The 18,277-nt window shown below is 35.6% G+C and overlaps 1 protein-coding gene across 1 annotated transcript; it reads left to right on the top strand.

The window, feature by feature from the left end:
- The first annotated feature begins 2,057 nt into the window (after positions 1-2,057).
- LOC108579174 (synaptotagmin-4) lies at positions 2,058-11,891 on the top strand. Its single transcript, XM_017942640.1, is given in 7 exon segments — positions 2,058-2,254; positions 4,606-4,743; positions 4,746-4,889; positions 7,412-7,782; positions 8,357-8,515; positions 9,471-9,788; positions 11,475-11,891. Coding segments are annotated over 7 exon segments (1,302 nt in total). The 5' UTR covers positions 2,058-2,202; the 3' UTR covers positions 11,595-11,891.
- The last annotated feature ends 6,386 nt before the right edge of the window (positions 11,892-18,277 follow it).

Below are 18,277 nucleotides of genomic sequence, written 5' to 3'. Positions count from 1 at the left end.
AAATGCACTCGTCGTACACGCGTTATGTCGCCGTCTGCGCGATATTTTACGGAAATTTATTCTCGCGTCAGACATCATCGGTCATGTTTTCGGGAACGCAAAATACGAACCTGTCCAGGTGAACAAGAAATTTAGTGTCTCGTTCATGTGTACACCTATGTTACATATACGAACACACAGTAGTATACACGGCCTTCGCCAATATTTCGATCGGACCAAAATGGCATTCATTTGAATAAATTTTGGACGAATTTCACGTCAGCAACTGTAAAAGACAAAAATGAACTTTTTCGAGCGCTTGACATTTTCCAAGAATTCTGACAACTTTAAACTTACATTTGAACATTGAAGATGAATAGTTGGTAATTGATAACGTTTTCTAAAAGAAATAATCGCGATCGATATTTGGGAACATAGAAAATTACAATAGTATGAAAATTAATGTGAAACTTCTATTTGAGGAAAATCTTAGATTTAATTATTATTAGTGTTATAAGGTAAAGATACGTTAATTTTAGGTTCACAATTTGATATCGTTTTCTGAAGAAAATAATCGCGATCGATATTTGGAACATAGAAAATTGCAATGTTATGAAAATTAATATGAAATTTCTATTTGAGGAGAATTTAGATTTAATTATTATTAGTATTACAAGACAAAGATATATTATATAATTTTAAGTTGATTACTTGCAAGATCATAAAATAGAAATGAATCGAAGAAGGGAACAACAATATTCCAATACTGCATTGGCGTTTAGAATGCGCTGATGGACTTGCAAAATTTAATAATATCGTCAAACAAATGTTGACTTATTCACGTAATTAGAAGGCTCGAGGTAATAGATGACTCATGGGAGAATTATCTTCCGTGTGTTACCTGTAATGTAGATCAATATTTCAAAACTGAACTCGAACTCGAGGTGGATTAAAGTTACATTTCTCATACTTAACACTTCCTTCAGTTTCTTACTGGTAAGTAGAAATTGAAACCAATAAATCTGACGATAATAATAACAATAAGGAAATTGCAAATTATAAATTTCGAACATTAGAAAGTAATTTTTCTGGAACATCGATAACTCGAATTTTTTATCGTGAAACATCGTTCAATATAAATTTACTTGACATTAACATTTAAAAATCGGTCAATATCAACGAATATATTAATTTACAACTGTTGATAAATGTCAAATGCATGCAGAAGGGTCAATTGCAACGTAGCCCACGCCCAAATATAAATATAGATGGATTACCTATTGTTTCTTCAAAAATCATTATTTACAATGGGTCAGTATTGATTTTACATTACACAGACAAAGCTAAACCCCTAAATGAAATATCCCGTAAAATGTTAAAAAAGGTAAGCTTTTCAAGTAGAACGACTAAAAAATTCAAACAATTTCCCATATATTTTTAAACAAATATTTGATTAAAAATATTTCCAATTAAACACATACAATTCATCAACTCGTAAAAGTATTAACAAACGTTAAATCAAACTAACAACGATACTTAATTTTCAAAAATGAAAAAAAAGAAAAAACTAAATGAATTTTCAACGCTAACTTCAAACTCGATCCCATTCACCATGATGACACTAGATCGGCAACAAAACACCACTTTACTTCACCTAAAATCCCAGGATCATCCCCGAACACGCATTGAATCCAGAAATTTTCTAATCTCTACTTACCTTCTCTTCCAGATCCATCTTTCTTCGCTTACAGAGATCTATCTGTATAATAGAAGAGGCAAGAAAAAAAAGGAAAGAAAAATTGATCTTATTATATCTCTCAGAAGCTGAATTCCCTCTGGAGAGAACAGCTTGGAAGAATCGATAGCGCATCATTTCGACCGGTGGATGCGGTTCTTCCCCGAACGAGTGGCATCATCATCTGCGCGAGATCCTTCGTTACCTGCAGGAACACACCTTCCTTTAGCTTCCGTTCACCCACGAAACGTCATTGTCTCTGGCGTCGTCGTCGTCGTCGTTGTGTCGTGGTTGTCGTTGGTTCCTTTTCAGCGGCGTGTATTCCGCGCAAGCTCCGGGCCGTTACTATTGATCGAGCATTTCGCTCGATGGTCGCTTCAGAATACCACGAACGGTCCGCACACCGTAAATATTCGTTCAGTGCGTCGTGGCCGAGTGACTTACGCGGATAAAAGCGTCTAAATTCACTGGTGAAAACGTGGCCGAACATGGTCGAAGAAGTGACGGAAGTCAGATCTGTGATTCAACCCGTCGACTTCGGTGAGTGGAGCACACAGTGAGAAATCCTTGTACAATTTTGCCTCGTACCTGTGCCTACCAGAACCCTCGTGATCCAGTCAGCATCGATCCCACCACGGACGCGATTCTAGGTCCTTTCCTCGATTCACGCGATTGCACCATCGTGCGTTTCATTCTCTTCGTGAAACGATCGAGTATTTTCGATGATGTTTGAAAAGGGTGGTGATCACGGAGAGAGTAGTCGTGAGGATCGAGGAAATCGTGGTGGCGATGGCCGTAGACAGCTGTTACGCCGTGATCCTGTGCATTTCGTGACTGGGTGTTTCCATCGATTACGATCCTTTCTACGTGCTATCTTTCCCTCACTTTTCTTAGATAATTTTTCGATTGATATCTCGTAAGATTTCGTGACTGGGTGTTTCCATCGATTACGATCCTTTCTACGTGCTATCTTTCCCTCACTTTTCCTAGATAATTTGTCGATTGATATCTCGTAAGATTTGCCCGCACGTTTGCTCAGGGGATGATGTACCCGTTGGATTAGTTATTTGCGGCAATACGGTATGTGTATAGTGAACGATGGTCGGTTCCATGGCTAAGACGCGAGACCATGTGATAAGCGAGCAGTTGAGAACTTCGGATCGGTTTATGCATGCACTATTTTTGTATTTCGTTTTCGGATCGACGTGGAATAGCACGGTTCGAGTAGCTCGTTAAAGGAAAACTCGATGTGCATGCTATTTGTGGCAAGGCATAAACTTAAACATAGCACACTGTGAATAGGGGATGGAGTTCGAGTACTCGCTATAATGTTTCCATCTAAAGATGGATGTGCATGAAACTTTCCTTCTGATAGATTTTTATCGAGTTTTTAAACGACAGATTTTTAGAATAACGTTTCTCCAGTTAGTATATATCGTCAAGGCACGCACGTTTTCGCGATGATTCAGCGTTGCTAGGAGTCCCTATTAATTAGCAATGGGAAAATAACACTGTTTTACTTAGTTCGAATCTTCACTTATACCTTTATTTTTTGTAAATAAGTATATATGATATTTTTCTAACATTAAATGATCTTTGTTTAAAGAAGCAGAAATTTTAGAAGATTATAGGCTTGACTGATATAATTCTGGGTTTGATTGTGGTCCTTGGGTCAGGTAAATCGTCGTTTCTTAAATGCACAGGGGAATATAGCGAGTACTGCAATGGGATTAAATTGGATATGAAACGTAGTACCTATACGTAAAATTTTTAATTAATCACTTGGACTGTAATATCGAGTCACATTCAAAGTGTATCAAAGAAGAATTGTACATTTAATAATCTTTAACTTTTATTCCAACCGTAGTTCTTTAATCATAAGTTGCACTCCGAATATGACTCGATATTAAAATACAAGTGATTACTTTACGAAATCGAAGACTCGAAATAGAAATTATAAATAATATCTTGATTAGGGATCTTTTAGTTCAGTACTTCAAAGAAATCAAAGTCTCCTTGTTTTGTATTTCCTTGTAATTTCACGTGTCAGGAACACATAACTCAAGTATTAAATGAAAAATAAAATAGAGGCAAAGATAAATAAAAATTCCGAAGTTGTCATCGCTCTAATGAATTAAAACGTTAATAGTAAATTTATAACGAAACGTATTCAATGAATTATCGAAGATTTCCATTTTGATAAGAACACCCACGCAAGAGATTTATTAACCCTTCTATACGCGGTGTCTCAAGATTTTCATCGATATATTTGAAGTTCTAAGTTTGTAGGCTTGATTAAAAATTTACAAAAGCAATGTAAATTATAAAAGAAACGATAGGAGGATAGGAAATTCGTCCAATAATAAATTCGCCCCCTCTGTTCATGCCAATCTGGTAATAGCGGGAACGACCGACATTCTGAAACGGTGTACCTATTAGTAGTAAATAATTAATACCTTGTACCAATATGATACAAAGGAAGAATTCGTCGATGTCCAATACAATTCTTTATTATTAACACTTCGTTTCAAAATGTCGACCGTTCCTGCCGGTACCAAATTGATATCGCCAAAAGAAAGTTGAATTTACCGCCATATGAATCTCTCTCGACCCTGTATCACCCTGAAAAAAGGGTCCACAATCATTTCCTTCACATTTCACCTTTACATTCTAATATCTTTCGGCAAACCTTCAAACCCCCTGTATTTATATCACAATTTATCCTTATCTCCACTTTCTATACGGATCGTACTAAACAAAGTTTGTCAGAATGCAGAAACTCGTGAGACATCGTACGTAAATGTTAAAAAGCAATAAAAGAAGCAACTGGATGATCTTCTAGCGAGAAGTAAAAGTAACGATATTTGAAAAAGAAATACGCATAATTCCAGTGTCGACGACAACCGTAGTCGCGCTATGTATGGGCGCCGTGTTCCTAGTTTGCGCCGTCGCGATGACCTGGTGGCTTTGTCGACGACGTCGCGAGCACACCAAGCTGAACTCCGACAAGTCCTTGGCGTTCAGGCCCCCGCCCCCCCCAGCCATTATCTGAAGAAGAGTCCTAGCCCAACCGGACCCGCCAAGAGTCCTCCTGGTTCCGGTGGACAAACGCCCAGCCCCACTGGCTCTCAGTCCTCAAATCCTGGTTCACAGCCCAGAACACCTCAGGGCACAGGTAAGACTTCTAATTCACGTGTATCGACCTGTTTGGAAAAAAACGTTCGCTGGGATTAAAGTTTGCTTTCCTTGCTGTTCAACAGCGTATATAGGCTGTTTGCTCTGACTTTGTGAGATTTCTCTTAGCGGTTTCTATGAAAGCGATTTTTTTTTTTACTTTGTAAAATTGGAAAGGCTTTTTTATTCGTACTGTATCTGCGTATTTAGATTGTTGCAAATAAAATGGTCAATTCGTAAATGAAACTTTAAACCTGAATAACGTGGTCGAAATGAAATTTTATCAATAGAAATAAGCTCCTGCAGATTCGACTGCGAACGAATTGCAAGTAAATTTAGCCTGTTGTTATAAAAATCTGAATATTGGCAATAAATTGCTCGAACGCATTTTTTCAATTGTCGCCTAATTTCTTAAATATTTGTTTTGTTAAACAATTATCGAAATGCTTGAACTAACGTTGTGTTGTCCATTCACTAGCTGTTAATATCTCAAATGCTGTATTAATATTTTTCGTTACCTCTGTTGGAACCATGTCCCCGTTTTAATTCGTAAAAGACTATCTCGCTCGAATTTGATTAGAATCTATTTTCTACTTCTAATATAATATTAGCTGCTAACTTTTACAACGGAACAAGTCTTTCATTTGAAAAAGTAGGTTTCAGTTTTTCATGCGACAATCGACATGAATTTAGTTATGAAAACAAGACGGGATCCGCCATTTCATATGCAATGACCTAATAGTAAATGTAGAAGATTTTATGGGAACGGATAATCAAAGTTAATGCGTGTATTGTATTACACGAATATTTCTAAAGTTGCAAGAGTTACGAGAACTTTTTGTTCGTGACAGAACTTGGCAAGAATACTTCGTTAAAGGAATTGCTGGAAATAGTTCACGCACAAATTGTATATTGGTGATTCACTGTACAATATGAATTATATTAAATTATCGTTCACGTTCAATGGAAAGAAAATGGTAATATGCAATAAATAACCGAAAAGAAAATAATAACTTGCAGTACTAAACATAACGAGCATTTTAGCTAAGTATCATTATGAATAAGAAACGTTTACGGAAAATGTTTCCAGTTACATGTTTGCACAATCTTTTTCATGCTTACAAAAGGTGGTCATACATATTCCACTATGACCAGTTAGACCCATATTCCTTCCACTAGCATTCTTTTCAGCTCTGCACAGTAGGATACACTCTCAAAGTTTAGCTATGTATGTATATCTGAAACACCCTGTGTGTATATACACCTATATATACTGGGAAAATTAACATGCACATACATACGTCTAGCACAGCACACCTGACATTCATATTATCATTTATATGTGTAAGAATTCTTCGAAGCGAGTGTTTGGATCCAAGAGATAGAGTGCGAATGGAGAATGACTGGATTAGAGTGATAGACGTGCGATAGGATAGTGTTTAGTCTGCAGTGTGACAGTCTTGCGCATAAGCACTTCCATGTCATTGAATCTGTGGATTTAACACCTTATAGAGATTCACTGATATAATGTATACCGTTTAGATTAGGGATTTTATATGCCAAAAGGCACGACTTGGAAGATAAAATATTTTAATATAAAATCGAGGTCCCCTGGTTGTACAGAGACTAATTAAAATACTAATTGGTTTCTGTATATAACTTATGGTCTAAGGCTGTTGATGACCAATACTGGGGATAGAACGGTCTAAGCTAGTTTATTCAGATGAGCAATACACAAGAAAATTGTGGTAAACAAGAGGTGAATCAGACTTTAGATTAAATTGACCATCATAGAACGAAGAGAGTTCTTGAGAGTTAGAGCGATAGAGGTGCGAAAGAAAAGTGCTTGGACCGAGTGCGTGAGATTATCGTATATAAGAAGACTGTATGGCCATCCATGGTTGAAGGCGTATATCATTGAATGTCTGTTAAAATTGTCCGCATAGAGTGGAAGGAACAGAGAAATAGAGAATGTGCGGGTGCGAGGATAAATGAGGATGAAAATGGCACGTGTGAATTAGTAACACTCAAAGTCTAGACTCTAGAGCAGTGCCCGTGTGGGCAGCGTATTAGGCTTTCTTGGGCGTAAACAAATCGACGGGCAAGAGGCCACACCGTTTTGGGCAACGGTGCGTGTATGTACGTATGTATGTAGTGACCATCGCCTGTCTTAAGAAGGAGAATTATGTTTCAAAGATACACTTCGCTTTAATGTATGTGACATCACTAGCCCGCCACTTTGCCCTCAGCTCTGTCCGCGGGCATAGGCGGGTGCCCTTGCCCGCCTGAAGACTTGTCTAGAGTCTATCACCTCCTCTCATCTTTAAAGCTGCACAAACTTAAATCACCAATTTCTCAGAAAATTCATTGTTAACTACGAATAAAAACGAGAAACTTTCACTCTTCTACTATGTCATAAAAATGCTTTCACAATTATTTCTCTACTACACAACAAATTGATATGTTCGCAAAAATCTACTTATCGATAATTAAAAAGAAAATTGTTTATTCAATGAATTACAGGTACTCCAGCCCACACACCTTCCGGCGAGGTAACATTGTGCATCGAGAATGAACGAGACAAGGCGGAACTCGAGAACAACGAGAAAACAGAACGCGAGAAGAACCACACGACGGAGAACAACAAAGACAACCTGGGCCAGCTAATATTCAAATTGCGGTACGTAAGCGAACAGAATGCGCTCGTTGTGACGGTGCTGAGCTGTAAGGGACTACCAGCAAGGGAGCAGAATGCCACCAGCGATCCATATGTGAAATTGAAATTGTTGCCCGACAAGCAGCATCAGGTGAAGACCAGGGTCCTCAGAAACACCAGGGACCCTGTCTACAACGAAGATTTCACGTTCTTCGGGATATCGAAGGATCAACTTCAGGTAACAAATTAACTCCCATTTCTTGATTGATCTTCAATTAATTTTTGGTTTCAAAAAATTCAAATTAAAAATATTGTTGATTTATTCGTTGATCGTATTTTGGAAATGAAACTTGTGAATATTGATAATTTCTATGATAAAAATTGTTAATTATTACGATTGGGGGATAATTAACTTTAGACTACCTCTTCGTTATCGTTTCTGTACGTGAAATTTCTAGATTGTACTCTATCTATTACAGGATGATTTTGTACAAGTAGAAATAACAATCGTTGTATAATATCTTTTTTAATACGATGAAAATTTAACAAAGATGAATGTTAAATGTAACTAACTGCTCTGATATTCTATGAATATCCGAATTCAATCTTCCGAATATGTATGTCGAAGAAAGAATCTCCAAGGTATGAATAAACTGAGCGAAGTTTAAGAGAGTTGGAGTTCAAGATATAAATAAGTTAAATTAATTTTAACACGAATCAAAGTATAAGTAAGCTCAATCAAATTTAAAACGATCCGAGTTCACGGTATAAATAAATTAAATCTCGAACTGTGTTTTCATTGTCGTTCACAGGAAATCAGCCTGCACTTTATAGTACTCAGCTTTGATAGATACTCTCGGGACGATATTATCGGTGAATTAACGTGTGCACTTTCGTCGGTGTCCGATTTGGAGAACGCTGATAACCAGGAGATATCATTGTGTCGAAAAATATGCCCTAGAAGCCTCAAGGTGAGAAACAAGCCACGAAGTATAATGCTACACTTTGAAACACGACATGCATAAATTCTTCCATTTTTTTAAATTACAATGACATACATTTTCATTTTATTTCTCTGTTTCTCTAGAAATTGAAAATTGAAATTTTTATCGCTGTTATGAAAAATAAAAATTTCACGAAATATCCTAATTTCCACATTACAGTTCTTTCAATGGTTTTCGGCCGTTAGAGGGAAAACCATACAAAATCTCCTTTTATTTTTATTTTCAGAGATTCTAAAAATACTTGACAACGTTAATGAAAAGATAGTACATGTGTTTTATTTTCTAGCGATAACTATTAATAACTATAAGTAATATTAATAGCAATAGTGTACATGTATAATTGGTATGGAAATTTTATTTTTTCGATAAGAGCTCTGAATAATATTAATAAAAATAGTGCATACGTAACTAATATGGAAAGTTTACTTTTTCGCGTGGAAAGCATGGATGAAAAGAAACTCAATTGCGAGAAAGCTTAAAAGATCTGAATAATATTAATTAAATAGTACATAATAATCAATATAGAAGTTCTACTTTTTCATGGTAACCAGTAACTTAAGAAAATTTTAGTTTAAAAAAACTTTGAATAACGTTAATAAAAATTTAAAAAAAATAAAAAAGAATTATTTTTCATAATAACAGTCAGATTGCATCAATAGTTTCTTCGACTTTCACATAGATGGTGAAATGTCTAGCAATCATCTATTTTAACGTTTCCGTCTCTTGTAAAATGCCTTATAAGAAATACAAATGTGAGAATGAATTCACATTTAATATCAGTATTAATGGTATTGTTGCGTGGTATAAGTACAATCACAAAATCTCTCTGTGATCACTCAGCCTCTGACAATAAACATTAATTGGTCAAAGAGAAACTCCGTATAAAAGGACTTAGAAAAAAACCTAGCATCTCTGATTACAGATTCAATCGCAAGGCAGGGGAGAACTGCTGGTTTCCCTCTGCTGGCAGCCGAACAACGGCCGATTGACGGTGGTCGTGCTGAAGGCGCAGAATTTGCCGAAAATGGACGTGACAGGACTAGCGGATCCGTACGTCAAGATCTATCTTCTGTACAAGTCTCAGCGCATCGCGAAAAGAAAGACGCGTGTGAAGAAACGCACCCTTAATCCAGTGTTTAACGAGTCCTTCGTTTTCGATATACCGAACGGTGCTGATGGTATCAACAACGTCAGTCTGGAGTTCATGTTGATCGATTGGGATCGTGTTACAAGAAACGAGGTACGTGTTGAAAACTTATACCTCTGATTTCCTTTACACTGACTTCCAATTCGCGCTTTCCCTCATGTGCTAACCTAACCTCTAAATTTGTCGTTTAACGCGTCGATTGCTGATATGTCATTGCAGAGTGATCGCGATGAATTTTTTATGAGAAAAGGGGACAAGGGTAACTAAACTCGGTCTTAAAAGTTTATACTAAATGTTTGTGGAATTTTTCCGTACATTTCAAGAAAAAGTACAATTTGTTGCTTTCTTTTCTAATGTAGATTGCTACGGTAATAATATCGTTGTATTATTCAATTTGTTCGTACCGTTGGTTTCCTTTATTCGTTATATTATTACTTAGTATGTATTACCAATATGTAAGACGGTAAGTTTTATACGTTTTTTTACCATAAAGTAAAAATGAGAACTTTTTGACGTGGCGTGTTTTACCAGTATACTACGTATCCACGATATTATGTCCCTTAGTTTGTTCATGATTCTTTACATAGTATAAGTAAATTTTACCGAATATAGTTGAAAACCCGAGAGCATAAATTTGCATAGGAATAAAACCGGAAGATTATAGTAATCGTTATACATATACTACGCGATAATCGGCACGATTTACTTCTGTTAGTTTTTTTTTTCTTTAATTTCGAACGTAATAAGGAGTTAACAAGCGGAGAGAGCGAAAGCAGTTAGCGAGGTTAGTTGCAAACCCCAGAAGTCATCTCCAGGGTTAAAAATGTTACCGCGTAACATGATACTACGTTTTGAACTTTCTGTAATATGTAAAACGCGAAGGTAAGAATTTCTAGGAATACTTGGTAATTTCGTTCTTGTGACGGTGTTAGTCAACAAAAATGAACATGATTGATTGGATCGCTAAACCGCGCACACGTTGATACGCGTGTATTCGTATCGTATTCCACGGCCCTCAAGCTCTAATACTACGGCTGGGTATAGCGTGACGCGACGGAAAGTCGTACTCGGTTTCACCGGCCTAGCGTGATTTTTCACAATTTTCTTATATAACGCGATGCAAACCACAGCATTTAATCGGGAAATTAATTCGATAATTCCTAATTTTCAAAATACCACTCGAGCATTTTGCGTTAGGCTTAACTGTAGAAGTAAATTAATTTAATGAAATTAGGACCGATTTTATCATTCACGTGTCTGAATATATTTAAATATGGCTGTTGTTTAACGTGTTCCTAAAAAGTCGACGCAATAATTAGGATCAACATTGCTAAAATTATACGACTCGTAAGAGAGTTTTAGCGCTCTTACTAAGGACCTAAACATAATAACAAATCACTTGTTAAAAAGTACACAATTTTCAACAGTACTTTGTCGCTTTTAATACACTGTTAATAAGTGAAATACTTAAACTTCAAAAAACTTTCATCCTGATTGACATGTATAAGAACCATCTTTTTTCTGACCTACTACACGGACATTCTGCTAGAGACGTTTATACTTCCATCGTTTAATCACATAAACCTACATGTAACTTTTATACACTAGAATATTTAATATTTATTTTTTAATTCCTTAATTCAAAATTATCCAAACATTTAAGCAACTGATTTACTTGAAATAAGCAAATAACAGTTGAACAAAGAGCACCAGTAAACGCATCTACACGGTGTCGCGTTAGTTCTATTCATTGAGTATACATAATTGTTGATATTTTAGGTAATTGGACGGCTGGAGTTTGGCGGCCCGGAGTGTAAAGGATCCGCTCTGAATCATTGGAGAGAAGTATGCAGCTCGCCGCAGAGGCAGATCGCTGATTGTCACAAGTTAAGGGAGTAACCAGTATCTCCCTGCCCTATCAACTTTCCTGGAATCCCTTCTCCAGCTATCCAAAAAAGCCCCACATCCTTCTCCATTGTGAAACCACCGATCCAACCCCTTGAAACCCTACGATGAAGTAGGGTATCTGTTTTGTAAACCTAATACTCGATGTATATTAGGCTTTGAAGCGAGTGGCGGCACGTCCACCCGCGATCGATGCAACTGCGGATGCACCGCGTGAAAACGTCGTTACGTGTCGGCCTGAAGCGTGTATACATAAAGTGACTTTTATCGCACGATAACTTCCGAGTACAACCGGGGCGTCGATTCGATAAAACGAAACTGCACGTGCTTCTCTTCAGATACAAGGGATCTGTGAGAATATTCTACCTTTTCACGTTCTCCCTATCACCAGTTCGATTTCTCTTCCGTTCGAAGCTTTCGTTGATTTTGTACGATAACGAGAACTCGCGCGATAATTCATAGAACTCTCTCTCTCTCTCTAACATTGTTCTATGGCAAGGGGATGTTCGTCGCTGCCGTCGAAAATTTACCGGTGTGTTTTGCGCGTCGAAGTTCTATCTGAAGTACGTAGTTCATTTTCTTCTACAGATATATTTTCATGCAGAACAGTATGATCGACGGTTTAACGTTGAAAATCAGTTCCTCCGCGCTTGAAGTTTTAGAAAGAAAAAAGACAAGGCTCGCTCAAGAGATAACGAAGCGTCGCACAGCCGCAAGAATGTAATTGAAACACCTCTAGAAACGACGATTAAGATCGCGCTAGTTTCGTAAATCCAGATAATTAATTCCGGCTTTTGTTAGTCGAACAAGTCTGGATGGATGAATTTGTCGGCCGACGCCTCCATTGATCGCAGTGGCATACGATCGCGGGAGAAACGCATACAAAATGCTTTACGATATAAATATAGTTGTTAAGATTTCCGACCAGATGGCAAATAGAGGTGGAAAAAATGATGCAGTTAACTAAAAACAATCGAGCGTTTGCCGATTGTCGAACACTACCGTCGCGAGCGCAGGGTCGTGCTATCGAAAAATCGTCGCTTTTTAACGGGATATTTGAAAGAGGGATCCTTGATATTCCTATTAGAAATTCGATGAAGGATCCTTGGTTTTTTGCAAACGATATTTCAATGCACGCGAAGTGGAAGTCCGTCAATTTTAAAGTTTTAAGAGATTTGTAAGAACACACCTCGAAACATGTGAGTTTTAACGTTTTACAGACAAAACACGATTTACGATGAATTGGTAACGAGACTAACTGCAACCAAGTGTAATACAGTGAAATAAAAATGGAAATAAATTATTCGTTTTAATCTTTGATTTGCTTTTTGATTTCAGAAGTTCGAATGTCGATAAATTGAATCAGTCTATATAAACATTTATAAGTACTAGTAGGTCAGTGGTTTTCAACTCGAACGATAAATCGCATAAAATAGAAGCACACCGAAATATATTCGTATATCACTACGTAGAAAAAGTACAATTTTGTATTTTATATATATACATATATACATATATATATACATACATACATATATACATACATATACATATATCTATATGTGTATATATATATATATGGATACGATTTAAATAGAATTTTAATAGTTAACAGCAAAGACAACAGAAATAATAATTAAGATTAAAATTTTGTTTACCTCGATCAATTTTCTTCTCAATCGAGAGAGAAATGTGCCCTGAAGATCACGCACGACCCTGTCAGATCACGAAGACCATCGTTTTCGGTAAAGATAATGTGAGTTAATCGTAAAAAAAAAAAAACAAAAAAAAAGAATATAGAGAGTCAAGCGACGCGCTTGCAACTGTGTTTATTTCGTTCGTCATGTAAATACAAGGATCTCTCCAAAATTTTCATGGAATAATAAATTATAATAACCGGGAACAATCTCTTATTTATAATTTCCAATTAAGCTCTATTCTTAGAAAAGAAGGAAGTAAGTGAATGAAAAAGAGAAAAAGAAATATAGAGGGGAAAAGAAAAATTGAAACGTTTAACCTGTAACTTCGACTAACTTATTTTTTAATATTTACAATTACACAACAGATTTAGAGAATTAGCACAGCTTCGTAATTCACAGGTATAACGTATTATTAATAGATTAATATGAATACACATCGAATGAAACTGTCTCTAAGAATATTTTTGGAGCGATTCTTGTAGCAAAATGTATGCAAACACCACGAGACGTGGAGATGATGATTCTGGAAACGTCATGAACATCGATCAAGCTTAAAAACAATATTACGATTATTCGTTCCTGTTCCAAAAATAATTCCCTAGCTCCACGTCAACTGGCCGAATATTAACACTCGACAATTAATGATAAGAAAAATTACGATTCCCGTTTATTAAAGTATCCAACAAAAATTTCGACAAATACTTCTCCATGGAATAGAATCGATGGAGAACTATCGATCAAATTCTCGACTTGCTCCAGCAGAGAGAAGTTGCATAAGAGGGAAGTCGCAGTATCGCTACGAAACAACTTCATCGTGGTGCATTTGATTATTCTACGTGCACGTTACATTATTACGATTTGTTGCTAGGTTTCGTTTACTTCGAATAGACAACAGTCCTTGTTTCTCGTGATAAAGATTAAAAAACGAAGCATTTTCTTGTTCGCGTTAACCGTGGAACGGGGTCGAGGAATTGTAACGTTGTTTTCAAGTGCCAATGGAGACCGCTTCGCGAATACGATGCTCTTTTTAGTTACAAAGACCACTGTGGTTTCAATTGCTATTAAATGAAGAAATTAGATTGTACGACTATAATTTATGAAAAGATTCCATTTGCACGATGTATAATGAGAAGCCGTCATCAAGTAGTATACTTGTTGAAATAGTTTTGACAGTAGTCGATCAGTAATGAGATGATTGTAAGAATAGCAAACACGTTCAATTTCAATAAATGAAAGCATTGACGATTCTGTTTTACACGATTAAATTTAATTTAAAAAAAGAAAAAAACGTAAGTTTGTTATTTGACAGTGCATTAATGTACCTACTGTTATATTAATAGAAGATTATTCTTCTTAAATTATTGTTGTATTTTTAAATTATTTGGCAAAGGTAGAAGTATGTACAAAGGTATGATTAGAAACAAATCTAATTAGGAGAAAAGTTTAAATAGTTTTTTAATCTGTTTTGCTGGAAAGTAAATTGATATATGCGCGCGAGGTACCGACGATCGATGTGATGAATTTAATTGTGTAAGAGGAGTTTCCGTTTTAAAGGCCCCGTTCGCATGTACCGCAAATACAACACTGCGATGTATAACGAATATCGATTAAGTATTATCATAGGCTCGAATTCACCGAAACTTTAAAGTTACTTTAATCTTGGCATAACCTTTAATTACACGTACCTTCTACACGTGAAGTAGGCATAAGAATATTAAGCTTCACGCTTAATCCTCGCAATACTAACAGTTTAGGCAACTGCACGAACAACAACGCCTGAGTCCACTTGGGCCCGTAGCCTATTCTCGCTTGTGTAAGGATTTTGAACTAAGTTTCTATTCTATTGTACTTTTTTCTTTATGTCTAAGGAAAGTTTTGATAACAGTACAAGTGAATACACAAAAATTGTCTTTAAAATTTATACAAAAAAGGTTGTTTTTTGCAATTGAATGTTCAGTACATACATATTTTTTTGTATATGTTGCATTTTATTCGATATTTGTTGTTATTGTTGATACGCATATAACATCTCGCATGTTTTCTTTGTACTGTTGTATCATGACGTTTATTTATTTTTCTATCGGTAGATTCTATTGAATTTACAATCGTTTCGAAAAACTTACGTATTTCGTTGTTTTCAAATGCAATATCTCTTCTATGTTCTGCAGATTTTATGCTGCAATTATCTGCCCAGAATAGACCCAGGCGTCGTACGGCAAGGGTTAAAGTGTAAAGTAACTTTAGAATTCTTTACCATCATTGATTATGGAATATTTGCTATGTTCAGGGCTTTTTTTCTGGTGGTGTAATTTCTACATAGCGAAAATTCTCACGATAAAAATGTTCCTAGAAAGTAATCACGCATAACTTGATTAAGTGAATACTTTTAATGCGTTAATGTTTGACGCAAAATAAAACAGCATTTTTTTTTCGATGTAACATTTCAAAAATTTCGTTTAAAAGACATATTTACACATTTAAAAGGTATGATTTGTAGAATATTGACAAATTTATATAGTAAATTTCACCTAGACTACATTTCAATAAATTTTATTTACTCGTTTCATTTCGACTTGATTCAAATCTGAAATTTACAAAATTTAAGTTTTAAGGAAATTTATCTTAACACATTCGTTGTTCTAGCGAAAATCGAACAATCGAATGATAGCATAATTTATTGCAAATTTCAATGTAACTAGTATAATCATAAACTGAGAAACATCAATGAAAGTGTTAAGTAACGCCTAACAATTATATATCTGACATAAGGTATAAATAAAAGTGAAAATATATCACAGTTATTTAACCAGAAACAAAAATTAAAACAACATCAACAAGAATGAAGTTCACCAATATTTATGAAAAATTGTGCTTGTTAAAAGAAAAAATGCTAGTAATAAAGCGAGTGAATAAGAAGCGCCGCCACAGGAAGCTAAATTAAATTAAACAAGAACATAATCGATATTTTTTGTCCGCAGAAGAAAAGCACCTGACGAGTAAGGCCCAATGTCCACGATGCGTCGCGTAACAGACACGTACATGTAGCGTATGAGGCGGCAACGTTTGGTTCTGTACACGATGCATTGCGTTAGAGACACGTATGCGACGAAACATCGCTTGCTGTGCGCTTCAGTGATGCGTAGCGTATATGTGGACGGCTTCTTTTCACGAAGCGTACAGCAGAGTTTGCATCAGTTACGAAGATTGGCCTTCTGTTTCGTATGCAGGCGACTGCGGCAACGTAAGCTAGACGTCATAACGAATGCATGTCGCGACGATAACATGACGATGACGCTTCATGGACAAACATCCCATCCACTGTTCCAATTGGTCACAGCACTGAAGCGTATAGCAAGCGAGTTTCATCGCGTACGCGTCTCTGACGCGACACATCATGGACATTGGGCCTAAGATGTTCATGAGTAGAAACACTCACTTACACATTCACGTGCGTCAAAGTCAATACTGGTAACGTATAAATCGATCGCTTATTTTTTTATCGCAACTTTCCGTTCCATCATCCTTCCTTTGCAAAAAAGAACCGCTAAGACGAAGGGAGAATCGCGATTCTTTACAAAAAAAAAAAAGGAAAACAAATGAAGATGCAGCGACGAAAATATGGTATAAATCAACACCGACAAGGAAAAACGAAAGTAACGACAAAAATATCACAATATATCGCAGAAGACTCGAGAGATACACCGAATACATAAATTTACATAATTAAGTATAGTAGAGGAAGCGAGGATGAATAAAACCCAAAAATCAATATCGTTGTGCACGATAACGTAACGAGATAAAAAAAAATAAAAGAAACAAAACGGCATTACACGATCAAGAGTTTCAAGATATTTATTTAATTGCTATACAATTACAGATACAACTATATAAGAAATGACTATAATAAGTAGCACGTAGTATATACGACATCTCATAAATTAAGCCTGTCGTTCTCATTGAGCTCGTTACCGATCATTGGATAATTTTTCGAATAAGACAGTGAAAACGGCTTCTCGAAATCGACAGATGCGTTGTAACATATTGAACGTCGGTATGGAATGCTGGAAAATCACCGTTCTTCTCACATCACTTCCTTCGCATTTTTTTTCTTATTTTATTCGCCAGAACTTTCGCGATTAGGGTATTTTCTTTGCGACAACAACGATTTCTTGTATCGAGACTCATGATGTTAGTTGATACTCGTTTGTGGAAAATAGAAAAGATTCACTTCGATTTTTTTTTTTTTTTTCTTTTAATAGAATCCCTTCCTGTTTTTTAATAAGAGATAATACATAAATGTAATACTTTTAAAACTAGTGATTTGGAAGTGGGAAGTAAATTGCTTTAAAATTTCTAAATATAAAGATTTGTTTTATTTTATGTTGTTTAAAGGTTGAGGTTTATAATTATTACAAAATACAATTATCGGCATAATGACATTAATGAGGGTGGATCTTTAATTTTTAAATAAAATTTGGCACGAATCTGATTTGAAATGTGTACCTACTATATTGTAAAGAACAAATTTTATGAATTAAAAATAGTTTAATGTATCAATACACTGAAAAATTGTATTTCATTTCACATTAAGGCAACCTATAACTTTTACTTAATATTTGGATGTATATCATTGAAAGGTTGACTTCGTAGAATACGTAAAAATAATAGAAATTATATAAATACCTTGGTTCTTTCAATTTATTGTTCTTACGGTTTATTTATGTCATACCTTAAATACTAAACGATAGAAGAACACGTATATTTGCAAATCGGTGCAAAAATGAAACAAACAAGCAAGATTACTCCGTACACATACTGTAAAACAGTTTATTATTTGCGTATCATGTTTCACATTGCGAAATCAGATTAAAAAACCAACTTTGTTTCGTATGTGACATAACAAAATATTTTTCTGTAAAAGCTCTTACATATAATATAAATACTGATAACTATAAAAATTATTTTATTTCTAAATTT

The sequence above is a fragment of the Habropoda laboriosa genome, unplaced genomic scaffold, assembly GCF_001263275.1.
Source record: "Habropoda laboriosa isolate 0110345459 unplaced genomic scaffold, ASM126327v1 scaffold14, whole genome shotgun sequence".
In the NCBI taxonomy this organism is placed as follows: Eukaryota; Metazoa; Arthropoda; class Insecta; order Hymenoptera; family Apidae; genus Habropoda; species Habropoda laboriosa.
Note: the sequence above shows the minus strand (reverse complement) of the source record. Positions and strands in the feature narration are given on the sequence as shown.